The sequence below is a fragment of the Zootoca vivipara genome, chromosome 11, assembly GCF_965207765.1.
Source record: "Zootoca vivipara chromosome 11, rZooViv2.hap1.1, whole genome shotgun sequence".
NCBI lineage: Eukaryota > Metazoa > Chordata > Lepidosauria > Squamata > Lacertidae > Zootoca > Zootoca vivipara.
Genome location: NC_142594.1, coordinates 11,006,659 through 11,020,693, shown reverse-complemented (window position 1 = coordinate 11,020,693; position 14,035 = coordinate 11,006,659). Strand labels below are relative to the sequence as shown.

The 14,035-nt window shown below is 41.8% G+C and overlaps 1 protein-coding gene across 5 annotated transcripts in view; it reads right to left on the bottom strand.

Annotated features, from left to right (window-relative positions):
- Positions 1-488: 488 nt before the first annotated feature.
- ULK4 (unc-51 like kinase 4) overlaps positions 489-14,035 on the bottom strand; it is a 169,178-nt gene continuing 155,631 nt past the window's right edge. For 4 of the 5 annotated variants that reach the window (XM_035128823.3, XM_035128825.3, XM_035128824.3 and 1 more), the window contains exons 36-37: positions 4,738-4,826; positions 740-880 (exon numbers count right to left, since the gene is read on the bottom strand). In XM_035128823.3, coding sequence (XP_034984714.3) covers positions 799-880; positions 4,738-4,826 — 171 coding nt within the window. In that variant the 3' untranslated portion in view covers positions 740-798. Of the gene's footprint in view, positions 627-739; positions 881-4,737; positions 4,827-14,035 lie in introns of those variants that run through there. The other variant, XM_088653665.1, reaches the window with a different exon arrangement.

The window sequence follows — 14,035 nt, the reverse complement described above, 5'->3', positions numbered from 1 at the left end:
ATTAATTTCATATATAAAAGCTTCAAATCCAATATAGAGACTGGGATAACAATACGTACTGGTACTTAAAAGGCCAGGCAGTGCCTATCTTATAAGTAACAAGCCACTCACCCAGTTCCTCCCATCTTGAGCATAAGTTTCCGGGGGGGGGGGGAGATCATTGTGTAACATTATTAATGTAAACACATGCAAATTTAAAATTATACAGGATTTGGCTTAACTGGGAGTGATGGCATGTTGCCAGGATATCGGTTAGGTGCCTACTTACTGTATTACCAACACACCATTAAGTTGTTTCATTTTCTAAATGGTTTGATTTAAACAACGCTAAGGGGAAATGTATAGGCAGCAGGGCTCCTAGGTAAGCAGTTTTTTTAAAAAAGCTGTACCCATCTTCTAATACTCATAGCTTCTCTCTAGTGTGATTAAAGAAAACGAAGTTTGGAGTTAGGCAGGTGTGCATTATTCCTGTTCCTCCCCCACTTGCAATAGTCCCTTATATCTGAAACAGCAAAAGACACCATTCTCACATTTTGTGCTCTCAGCAGAAAGGTAGGAGAACTAACACTTCTCTGTGAGCATTTTGTGAGAAAAGATGGTTCTGCAATTAATGGGCTCATTATATTACGCACATAAAATAGGTGGCTTTTTAAATATTTAGGTTGAACCTAGATATAATCCAGAGCCATGGGAGCTGATTCCAGTTACCCATCACAGCCTTTAGAAAAAAGACAAATGATAGTAATGAGAATTTTTATTTACGCTATCACTTAAACTATTTCTAAAGCAACAACTGTCTTAGCTGAATGTGCCTTGATAGTGTTCAATTTTCTTGAGGATTTCATTTGCCAAGGAAGCAATCACCATATCAGCGTGGAAGCTAAAAAAGAGAAGAGGGAAACCAGTTTAGCATCATGCAGCAAGATGAATGACAGAGAACTAAGAGCAGGTTTAATTCCATATACAGTGGTACCTCTGGTTACGTACCTGATTTGTTCCGGGGTGCGGTATGTAACCTGAATGCATGCACACGAAAGCTCATACCAAAATAAAAACTTAGTTGGTCTTTAAGGTGCTACTGAAAGAATTTTTTTATTTTGCTTCGACTCAGACCAACACGGCTACCTACCTGTAATAAAGATTATCTTATCTTAAATGCTTCCAGGTCCGCTGAGTATGTAACCTGAAAAGAACGCAACCTGAAGCGTACGTAACCCGAGGAATGACTGTACCATCTTGACCCACAGCTGCCACATTATCTGTTAAATAAATTTTCCTGCCTTTAAAAAGCCATTGTCCCTCCGCAAAATTGTTTCAGTGCTCCAAAATCTAGCCAGAATGCTTGGCTCTTTTCCTGGTGAGCTCATGTAGCACATGTTATGGTAGAGTTGAGGGAAAGCTGACTAGGCTAGATCATGCTCCTAAAGCTAACCAAATTTCAGTTGAGATGTAAAAATCTGCCAGTAGTTGCAACATGGAAACCTTTCCCCTGTCAAGTGAGAGGCAGAGGGGTCAGGGATGGAGTTATGGTCCCAAAACATCTGGAGGGCCCAGTTTGCCTATGCCTGGTGTACCCTCTCAGAAGTTTGACCTTCTGCAAGTGATGAGCTGGACAGTGACAACCCAACAGGAACTTATTCCACCACTACAGGAAAACAACTGAGATGCTTTGTAGAATATATAGGCCTCAACTAGAACATGGCAGGCTTCTATAAATGAAGCCCATAATAAGTGCTCTATTCTAAGCATAATATAGTTACAGTGGTGCCTCGCTAGACGAATTTAATTCGTTCCACAGGTCTTTTCTAATAACGAAAAAAATTTTTTTGCCCATAGGAACACATTAATTGAATTTCAATGCATTCCTATGGGAAACCGCGATTCGCTAGACACATTTTTCGTAAAACGCATTCGTCTAGCGAGGCAACCTCCGCTAGAAAAACCTTTCGTTAAGCGGAAATTTTGTTAAGCAGGGCATTCGTTAAGCGAGGCACCACTGTACAGAATTTGGCCTAGCAGCCTAGAGTGATTCTTATCTCAGTTGCAACACAGATTAACTGGCAGCTAACCCAGGGAAAGTACCTGGTTCTCATGGAAGAGAAAAGAGAATTTGGGGTGGAATGTGTCCTTTTCTTTAAAATGCATCTCTGGGTTATTTGTGGGGCCTGCCTGGTGTTTTTACATGAGTAGAATGTGTCCTTTTATTTAAAATGCATCTCGGTTATTTGTGGAGCACAGGAATTCGTTCATTTTTTTCAAAATATAGTCCGGCCCCACACAAGGTCTGAGGGACAGTAGACTGGCCCCCTGCTGAAAAAGTTTGTTGACCCCTGCCCTAAAAGAAGAGGGTTGGATGATGGCCACAACCAGTCCTCAAACACACAAGACCAATACATATTCCAATGCCTAACTGCCAATACCAAAAAGCTGTGACGAATAAAGATAGATAGGCGAAAAAACCAAAAGGCTGGTACCATTTAGCCAAATGAATAAAAAACTCTTACCAGGCCCCTTGGGCAACCAAAGCAACCGAAGTCCATAGCAAGGTCAAAGCAAACAACACAAAGGGAAGACCTAAAGGGAGGGTGGGAATGTAGTCAAACCCTGCCCCCCAAGCCAGCTGAGAGGCTCAGCACAGCAGCAGGGATAGGCTGGAGCAGGGGGACGAAAACGCCCCCCTGCTTGGCGCGGGAAGCGGCTCCCGCTCGCAATGTCTCCCCTCTTCAAGGAGGAGATATCTTGTCAATAACTTGAGTCAATAACTACTCATGCAGTAGAGGAATGCAGGCAAATGGCTTAGCTGAAAAAGCAAGTTGCTTACATCAAAGTTTGGGTGCTACCTGCTTTTTAGTTGCATGGTCTTCATGCATAAGCAAGAATCAAACCATACTTGCATAACATTTTTAAAAACAGCAAGAGGCTATTTAACACCTCTAGAGCACAGATGAAGGGCACTATAAAAAACAAGGGAAGAGACCAACCCAATGAACTACATGCATGCACATGCAGGGGGGTAAAACAAGGCAGAAGGTAAAAAGATACCAAAAGCACTGCAAAAAGATTTTTCTACATAGAAAAAGAACCGCCTATCTGCAGTAGAGACATGGCAGCTCTGGAGGGTGGGGCAAGAAGACTTGAAAGAGCCCTACTTATCTAAACCAAAGAGGTTTTTGCTTCATAAGGGCTTGATACAGAATCCTAAAAAGCCAATGCTCATTGGAATTAAGTGCTCTTTTTGAAAAAAAAATTATAGGCTACTTAGCCACAAGAGAAACTAGAATTACTAGTCATGGGGAAGCATAGCAGCCTCCTATCAGGAGGTGCAGGACCACAAGCATTCCAAGACACGTCTTGCTAGTTCATTGTATACCAGATGAGCAATGCAACGGGGAATGACTCAAAAGTGGTGCCTTGCCCAAGGCCGCCAAGAAGTTCATGACAAAGCAGAGACTTTTTTTTAAATCAATGTATTTAATCTATATCCCACCCTAAGGCAAACACAGTGGGTAACGCTTTAAAGATGGGTAGAAACTATAAAGATGTTTTAATAATGAGGTGCAGTAAACTGAGATTCTCATTTTACAGACAAGAAACTGGGACAAGGAGAACGTGACACACCCAAGTCATGACTCCGTTAAGATCTGAGCACATGCCCACTGCCAATATCCAATTAACTGAGCCATTTCTCTGTGAAAATCAAGGGAGCAAACATTTTGTTGAAACTAAGGGAAATGAGATTGGTACATAATGAGCTATGCCACAATTAGGTTATTAGGGTTAGGGATTAGAGACGGAGGAGGAATCAATCTGAAACAGCTGTCCAAGCCTGCTTATGCCCAAGCCACTTCCTGTTTCCTCCCCACAAATGGGCAACAATTCTATATTATAAAAATACATACAGTATGGATAAAAGAGCCAAGGCCCACATGTTAGTATAGCCCAGTTTCAGAAGTATTAGTACAAGTATTGGCATGGAGGTTTTGAGATAACATCCCTAATTAGAATCCACATACTTAATCTTCCGGAATATGTCATTCAGCTGGATCCTACGGCAATGACCCCGGCAGAATCAGACTTGGGTGTCCTCCCACAAGAAGGGAACATTTAGCTCAGCCAAGCGGGCGCCAGGACTTGGCTCCTGCTCTACTGTGGGCTCAGCAGCTGCCCTGCCTTACTGCAGTAACGCTGGCAGTAGCTACTGTGGCAAAGAGTGGCTGACTTAACTAGCAGCAATCCTAAAAGCAAGCACTGGCGGTTGGTGGTTGTCTGCTGCCAGGAGGAGCTAGGATATAGCTGCTGTGGAATAAGACACTGCTTGCATTAGCTGCAGATCTGTATGACTGGGAACTATCAGCGGACATCACATATTTACTTTGCAAGAAGACACACCATTCTGTGTATCTCAAAGGATTTAAAGCCCCGCTACTGCCATTGGTCTCAAAGCATGTAGGACTCTCAGACTATTATGGGGATATGCGGTGCAATGTTGGAAGGGAAAGAAAGGAAAGGAAATGTGCCACATAGCTCTGGTCTGCCACATCAGAGGATCCAAAGAAAAGTAGCTGAGAGAGAAAGCTAGAAAGCTTTGAATGAAAGGAATTTTGATGGTAGTATTGTGTAGGAGGGGGTGGGCTGGTAATACAAGAAGCTTGTAGTGCGGGAGGTGATTGCAGACAGATGAAAGGGGAGGAATGTACACACAGCCTGGAAATTCCAGAAAGCCTAAGGGGAACTCACCTGGCAGTCTGGGCCAATCTTTCTAGTGTGCGAACAAGCTTTTCTCCATCATTCTTCAGGCTTTCAGAGTGCTTCTCATTTGAAGTTATCTGCAATCAAAAGAACAGCTATCAAAGGTTTAGAAAGACATTCTTCTCTGTCAGGTGCGGAGGAGAAACAACTTAGTTAAGTGGAACTTGGGATTAACAAGCCAAACAGCCAATTATCCTGGCACAATGGGCGAACAACCTTCCTATTACTCCGCCACAGTCATAGAAGCCATAGAATTCTTCCTCTTTGCAGATTTGCTGCTCTGACCACAGCTGAACCGGCAATGCTACTGAGGAGAGCAATATGACAGGAGAATTCAAACCTAAAACTCTTGTATGTCTTCAAGGCTGGATAAAGGTGGTTGGAGACCGGATGCAATTCCCAAAACAATAGCAACACAAAATTTGCATATTGGTGGTGGTGGTGATGATAATAATAATTAGTGGTGGTTCCATGTGCTGCTCTGGTTTGCCAGAAGCGGCTTTGTCATGCTGGCCACATGACCTGGAAGCTATACGCCGGCTCCCTCGGCCAATAATGCGAGAAGAGCGCGCAACCCCAGAGTCGGTCACGACTGGACCTAATGGTCAGGGGTCCCTTTACCTTTACCTAGTGGTGGATGTTGGCATCTGTCTGTCTCAAGAGACAGTCAAACCGCTGCATTAGCAGCACTGAAATGACCTCCTTGGGGCGCAAACATGGGCAGTGTGTCTGGTGGTCCTGGGCTGCCCAGAAGAAAAGATGATGTGGTCCAAAGGAAAGCAGAGGTGTTTGGCACCAGCTTGGCTGCAGGGCTTGCCGAAAGGAGGCACCCAAGGCACCATCCAACCATCATAGGGACTTCATGATTTATGTAGTGTTTACTCCTTAGCCCAGGCATCCCCAAACTGTGGCCCTCCAGATGTTTTGGCCTACAATTCCCATGATCCCTAGCTAACAGGACCAGTGGTCAGGGAAGATGGGAACTGTAGTCCAAAACATCTGGAGGGCCAAAGTTTGGGGATGCCTGCCTTAGCCTTTTCTTTTCCTGAAAATATACCACAAGGCAGTGGAGGTTTCTAGATGTGCTACTTTCCCTGGTTTCCACCTGCCCCTAAATATGCATCTGCATCATCTGCATCATCATCATCATCATCTCTATCCTGCCTTTTTACCTGACAGGCACTTAATACAACACACAATTGCTTGCATTAATTAGCCTCTTTATTTCACAAAGTGACCCAAAGCAACTTCTAAAAATAGGGTCGTCCTTCCCCCACCCACCAGAAAAGAAAACACGAAAAAGCTACTACAAAATAACTTGTGGTATCTTAAAAGACTAACAAATTTACTTTGATATATGCTTACATGGACTACGAAAAAAGCTTTCAGCCTGTAGAACTTCACAACTGAGCAAAACACACCTGTGCTCCCCCCCCTCCAACTGCTAAATGGAAATAAAATACTCTGAGCATGTATAGTTTCATATTTTAAACTCAGTGATCAGTTTTTGCTCACCAATTCTCAGCCTAACCTACCTCACGTGCCTATTGTGAAGATGTAGAGGAAGGCATGAAATGGCTACAGGACTGACTTGTTGCATCCAAGGCATCTCTGTATTACAAAGGGCCGTGTTTTTCTGCCTGCCCCCCCCTGCAAATTACTACAGCTCCAAGGCTTCAACAAATCCCCATGTGGCCTAACTGCTGCATGTTTAAGATGCCTAAGTCCAGGGCTTTTTTTTTCAGCTGGAACCCACCAGAACTCAGTTCCGACACTTCTCTGGTGGCTGCCATTGACATTATAAAAGAGAACATGTCCCACAGGGGATTGATACCTAAGAGAAGGTATCTTAGTCCTGTAGTCACTGGAGATAGGATATCACAGAAAAAGACGGGAAAACGGCAGCTCTTTAGGATCACAGGGATCCCTATAGCCTGGTGTTCAAACTTGTCAAAATGGTCAAGAAAAACCTATGGGAAATTAAACTTCAGGGCACAATTTTGATGGTGGGAAAATGTTAGAAGATGTCAAACAAAACACTGGACTATCACATGATTACCATCTCATGCCATTAAAATGAATGAGGGATGTGCAGAAGCCTCGGCAAGTTGGGACTGGCGAGAGCTGACCTGTAAATCTTGTACATCAGTTGCATATTCCTTTTATTTCTTAATATGTTATGTTTTTATATTGTAAACCACCTTGTGATCCTCGGATCACAGAAAATTTAATAAATAACTAAAATAAAAATTTGAGTCTACGTTATTAAAGTGTTACAGTGATGTGATTGTTTCAATGTTCTTAGGAAGTAAATCACGTTACCTGAAAGAGCACTTAGCAACTTTCACTGTGATCAATGAACTGACAAAGAAAAGCCAGCCCCTTTACATAGTCCAGAGAAGCTTCCCCAAATTACACTGGTGAGTTGTAAAAAAAAGGGAATATTATTAATGGAAAGCAAAGCAAACACAAACATTTCACCTTGAATTAATTGTAACACATAGTGGAGCTTCGACATGCATCTTCCACACAATGCACATCTGTGTTAGTGTATCTACTGCACACAAATGCTCTCTCTCAATAATGCACTTGAATAAGGCATCTACATCATATGTATGAGTACCCTGTGTGCATTGGAGCTGTTGTGAATACAAGCACACAATTCTGAGAGTTCTTTGAGAGTGTCAACAAGCAAAGAGATACGAGGTGATCCAAATGGCATTGTGTACTTAGGTTTTCAGAAGGCTTTTGACAAAGTACCACACCAGACATCATGGAATAAAATGATGGGTCCACTTGTGGATCAGTAATTGGTGAAAAGACAGGAAGCAGAGAAGCAGGAATAAATAGACAGTTCTGCAGATGTAGAGATGTATAAAATGGAGTCCTCGGGTAAGAGCGAGGCAACCAAGTTTCCATATGATACCAAGTTGCCCGGGATAGTTAAAACAAAAACGGATTGCAAAGAGCTTAAAAGCATCTCTCCAAACTGAATGGATGGGCAGTAAATTGGCAAATGCTATTCAGTGTAAGCAAGTATAAAGTGATGCATATTGGGGCAATCATCATCATCATCTAAAGGTCACATATACACTGGCAGTGGCCAGGAGTTATAGTGGATACTCAATGAAGTTGTTGACTGTGTGTGGCAGCTGTGAAAAAGGTGAATTCCATGTTAGGGACCATTAGGAAAAGGACTGAAAGTAAAACTGATCTCATAATGCCATCATACATATGTATTCACATGGTAGGGACGTGGATGGCGCTGTGGTCTAAACCACAGAGCCTAGGGCTTGCCAATTGGAAGGTCGGCGATTCAAATCCCCGCAATGGGGTGAGCTCCTGCCAACCTAGGAGTTTGAAAGCATGTTAAAGTGCAAGTAGATAAATAGGTACCGCTCTGGCGGGAAGGTAAACGGCGCTTCCGTGCGCTGCTCTGGTTTCGCCAGAAGCGGCTTAGTCATGATGGCCACATGACCCGGAAAAACTGTCTGCGGACAAACGTCGGCTCCCTTGGCCAGTAAAGCGAGATGAGCACCATAACCTCAGAGTCGTTTGCAACTGGGCTTAACTGTCAGGGGTCCTTTACCTTTATTCACATGGAACATTGTGAACAGGTTCGGTGGCCTCACCTTAGAAAGCATGTTATAGTGATGAAAAGGGTTCAGAAAAGGGCAACCAAAATGATGGAGCGACTCCACTACGAAGAAAGGCTACAACGAGGGAGAAAAATATTTACAATCACTTTTATATTACATTACACCTGTACCGTGTTTCTTCTTACTCACCTTTGTGCTGAACTAAAAAGGCCAAAATGTTGTAGCCTTTCTTCGTAGTGGAGTCGCTCCATCGTTTTGGCCTTTTTAGTTCAGCACAAAGGTGAGTAAGAAGAAACACGGTACAGGTGTAATGTAATATAAAAGTGATTGTAAATGTTTTTCTCCCTCGTTCGTAACACTAGAAGAACTCAGGGATATTAAATGAAACTGAACATTGGAACGTTCAGGACAAAGAAAAGGAAGTCCTGTACACAGCACATATTTAACGGAAATTATTCCCACAAGAGGTAGTGATGGCCATCAGCCTGGGTGGCTTCAGAAGAGGATTAGATAAATTCAGGAGAGGTAAAGCTACCAATGGCTACTAGCTACAATGGCTAGGTTCTACCTCTAGACCAGTTTTAATACCAGTTGCTGGAAATCACAGGTGGGGAATGGGTTGTTGCACTGAGGACCTGCTTTTGGGCATCTGGTTGGCCAAGCTGTGAGAACTGCATGCTGGACTAGGTATGTTATTAAGCAGCCTCCGGGTCTATCTTATGTTCTGCTTGGTTTTCAGATGAAAGCATCTTTTAATTATGTGCCTCAACAAGTATTTCAATTCCGCATATTCTCTTACACTGCATATAAAACTTGTAACATCACCTCACCGGTTCAGCTGGAAAGGATTCTAAGACTTTCCCCTAACTTATATATCAAGTTATTGTTATGAGGAATAAGCACACGTTGAACTCTTTACAATCACTAACTCTTCCCTTAATTAAATACTTAATTAAATCTTGATGTAGCGTGCATTCATTGCAACTGAATAAGAAGTCCAAAACAACTTTTCTTTATGAAGCCAATAAAATGCATTGCAGCTTTCCTGGTTAATACAATTAAACAAAGATGAGTTATAAAGAACATCATTGATATGTAAATATCCAAGTTCCTCAAATCTAGCATAAGTGTGCAGGTGAAACAGCATTTTAGTAAGAAATTACATTTCACGTACAATGAAGAAGAAAAAGAGATTCATGAACAGATCTATGCTATTGTTCTTCTAATCCGTGTGGAATCAGGAGGTCTATTTACATGGCAGTTTTTACTGAGTTAATTATTAGAACAAGATTAAGAAATAGTAATCCATATTTTCTAGTTTAAAAGGGAAGAAGAGGGTCCCGGCTTCTCAAGGTTTGTGTGTTCATAGTACTGAATTAGTTCCCTCCTCCATTAGCCACAACTTGCAGTTTTCAATTTACAAGAACTTTCAAAATCAATTAACCTGAAGAATGAATTACTTTAATGCTTTTGAAAGGGATGGTTTCCTCCTCTCCTGCCTCACTGCAACTTCAATTAAGTTGGAAGTTTGCTGCCTGGTTTAGAAAACTCTTTGCTGCTTGCAAGCTGCTACAAAAGATGCAAAACAGGAGCTTTTTTCAACAAAGAGCTTATAGTTTTGCTTGGTCCAAATGCAACTGTAGCCCCCCTTTTAACTGCACTTTAGAGCAATTGTGCAACTGAATAACAATGTCATGTGAAATTAGATGGACTTAACTACTCTCAGGGATAATGACCATTTCCCACAGACCACTGAAGTCAGATTACACACACATGCAAATGCAGATAGCACGTCCATTATTTTACACATTATACACATTATTTTACACATTATTTTCGTCCATTATTTTACACATTCTTTGGATTTATTTAATTATGGCATTTATACCCTGCCCTTGGAAATCCTTGGAAAAGACCCTGATGTTGGGAAAGACCCTGATGTTGGGAAAGATTGAGGGCACTAGGAGAAGGGGACGACAGAGGACAAGATGGTTGGACAGTGTTCTCGAAGCTACGAACATGAGTTTGACCAAACTGCGGGAGGCAGTGCAAGACAGGAGTGCCTGGCGTGCTATGGTCCATGGGGTCACGAAGAGTCGGACACGACTAAACGACTAAACAACAACAACAACCCTGCCCTTTAGCCAAAAAGGCTGTCAAAGCAGCTTTTGTTATTTCTTAATGTGGACATCCTAAAAAGCTGAGTTAACTTTCTCTTTGAAAATTGAGGCCACTTTCTCAAGTGTTTTCAAAGTCCACACATTTCTGTGATTGTAACATACAAATTCTTATGTGCTCTCTTTTGTATTCTTAACACGATCACACATTTTTAATGGATCACAGGACATAAGTGAACATACTATCGTTTACTGTGACTGTGTGAATATACAGTGGTACTGTACCTCATTTTTCGAGTGTCTAGGAAGCTGTAAGTTTCAGTTTTCGAACACTGAAAACCCGAAAGTAATTGCTTCCATTTTTGAATGCGCCTTGGAAGTCAAACGGCTTCTGCTGTGTGTTTTTCAATTTTCTCCATTGACTTTGCCCTTTGTGCCTTGGTTGTTGAACGGTTTGGAAGTCAAACGGTCTTCCAGAAAGGATTACGTTCGACAACTGAAGTACCACTGTACAATGGTACATACTCCTTAGTCCACAAGTGAAGCGATGACATCCAGAATGTGGAATAATGTGCAACCTAATTTCCAGTAATAAGGAAGGCAACCATTTTCTTATTAAGCATTTTGGTTTCTCTTTGGATGTACACCCAACAAAAAATAAATAAAAAGACTTGCACATCCAAAACCGTCAAGAAAGTACCCAAACCTACATCAGGTTTCCATTTGCAGACGCAACAAAAGGTACCAGGTACCAGGTTTAAGTCAAGGCTCAACTTTAACCTGTTTTCAAAGCCAGAGTTCAAGAATCATAAAGAAGTGTCTCACAAACATGTCCAAAGTGACTTTCCTTCACTAATGAATGTAAGAAACTTAGCCCCCTCCGAACATCTGTCTGTCATGGACAGACAGGATATATAATATCCAAGTTTAAAATCAGTGTGTGTGGTTTGTGGGCAGGTTTGAGCCTCAGTGTGAAGTTCTACCTCCTTGCCTTCAGGAAATGCTTCATATGCAACATGTTGTATGGAGATGCAAAGATACAAATGCAGTCTGTGTATGGCAAGAAGAAAGCAAGTTAGACAACTTCAGTTGAGACTGTCAGTTGCTGACTCATACAAACAAGCCTGGGCAATGACAATGGGCCATTTAAACCTGAACCATGTACTTAAAAAGGCAGAGTATTCCAGGTGTTCTTTGGCATATATCATTATAGATGTGTTTTCTCAAACAGATTATGGAGATTTGTAGCATACAGATCTCAACAAAGACATGTCAGAACAAGCAGATCCATCTTCAGCAAGGAAAAGAATCAAAGCCTAAATAGAAGAGCTCGCATTTCAAACACTGAACTTATTTTCTCTTATTTATGAGCGGACTTATCTTTTTAGGAGTTCAAAGTAATTTGCACTTGTAACTTGGCAAGGCATGCACTGCCTGAAAGCGGCTCCTTCGAAAATCTCCTTTGAGAATTTCATTTGACCTCAGGGTCTACTGTGTGTTCTTCATTTGGAATGTATTTTATATTGATAGAGGAGTAAAAATAAACAAATCACTATACATTAAATAATTCCATATTTTCAGCGGGCTAAATAATCAAAGGTTTGGGATACTTGAGTGTATGCATACATTTATATATACATACATAATGCATAAATACACACACACAGGAACCAGTATGGTGGTGAATTGGGCAAAGCAGGACTGGAGAGACCAGGGCTCAAATTCCCACTCCATGATGAAGCTTGCTGGGTGATCTTGGGCCAGACACCTTCCCTTGGCCCAGGGGTTGGCAAGGTTTATCTTGCCTGTGGTGGATCGGTCCCACAGAGATCCCTCCATGGGCTGGATCGTGCGTGTGCCCACAATTTTTTGTGTCTGCACATGAGCCACCGCGATTTCCAGTGCCGCAGAAGTGAATCCCCACACTGCGCCGGTTTAGCGCAGTGCGCGGGTTGTTTCCGGCCCATGGGTCTTAGGTTGGTGACCCCTGTCTTAGCCTAACCTATCTCACAGGATTGTAGGAATATGTGAGCATGTGTATCATGTACATCATTCTGAACACCTTGGAGGAAGGATGTGAATAAAAAGATGTTTCTCCTCTCTCCTCTCTCACAAACACACTATTTAAGAGAAATGTTTTCAGAATGGAAATACCAGAAGTTCATTCTTTTTATAAATGAAAACTCACTCTTTTTCCCTTCAGAGAGAAAATACAACAGCTATTATCCATTCTTGACACACACTAACAGAGCAATTATATTAGAAATGTTCAAGGTTAATACTGTTGATAAGGGATGTCAGTGATACTATGTATGTTTGCATAAAATATGGGACTGTATGGCTCTTTTAATTATAACTGTGCTCAAAGTATATTAGAATGCAATATTGCAATGTATTAGACTGTCAATTCCTTACAAAAGAAGCCCGAACTTTGACTTCACCCAAATCTCAAGACTGCCTCACTAGCTTAAAGAATGTCAACCCCCAAAGTTCCCAATATCTTCCTCCAAATAGCATGATTGTGGGCTTTTCCTTTTGGCGCCAATCCCAAGACTAGAAATTCCTACCAAAGTGTTCCTGATGATGACATTTGTTGAAACAGAGATGGGAGAGGCGAGTGCAACTCTGCTCATTCTCTTTGACCTCTTTGATTTCTATTTTGAGCTTCCCATGAGTTTTCAAAAGTCCAGTTCCACATGTGGACCAGCATCAAAGCCACAAAGAAGAAATAGTTGTTTAAGGGTTAAGGTTTCATGTGTCAGGCAATGAGGCATTCTAGTGTGACAACAACTTAGGCAATTATGGCCACAACATTTGATAATATGAGATCCCATGATGTGATAACTGGAAAGTGTTGACTTCTGCAGAATAAATATGCAAGCCACAGATTTGACAGAGATGAAGAAATGGCTTGATTGTGTAAGGAACAGCATTCCCAAAGGCTGTGCAGTTCTGGTTGCCACACCTAAAAAAGCATTATTGTAAAGCTGTAAAAGGTGCAAAAAAAAGGGCTACTAATTTGATCATGAGGCTGGAACAACTCATCCATGTAGAAACTACACAACATTGGAGATTCTTAGTTTAGAGAGAAGGTATGTCAGGGGTGTGTGGGTTAAGACAGAGATTATAAAACTATGCATGACAGGAGGAAAGAAAAGATTTTCTTCCTTGATCATAAAATTAGAACCTGGTATCATCCAATGAAGCTGCATGTTGTAAGATTCAGGACAGACAAAAAAGGGACACAAAGTACAGTTAAACTATGGTATTTGCTATCACAGGTTGTAAAGATGGTCATCAACTTGTATGGGTTTAAAAGTGGCTTAGAAGATAAGGCTATCAATAGCTGTGTACTACCGGTACCTCCATTATCAGAGGTGGTATTCCTCTGGATATCAGTTGCTAAACAGCACAAGTGGGGAGAGTATTGTTGTGCTCAAGATCTGCTTGTGGTGTTCCCACAGCCATCTGGTTGGCATGAGAACAGGATGCTGGACTAGACGGGCTTTTATTCTTTTTATATTATTGTCTAAGAACATTATGAAAACATATTGGGCTCCAAGAATGTAC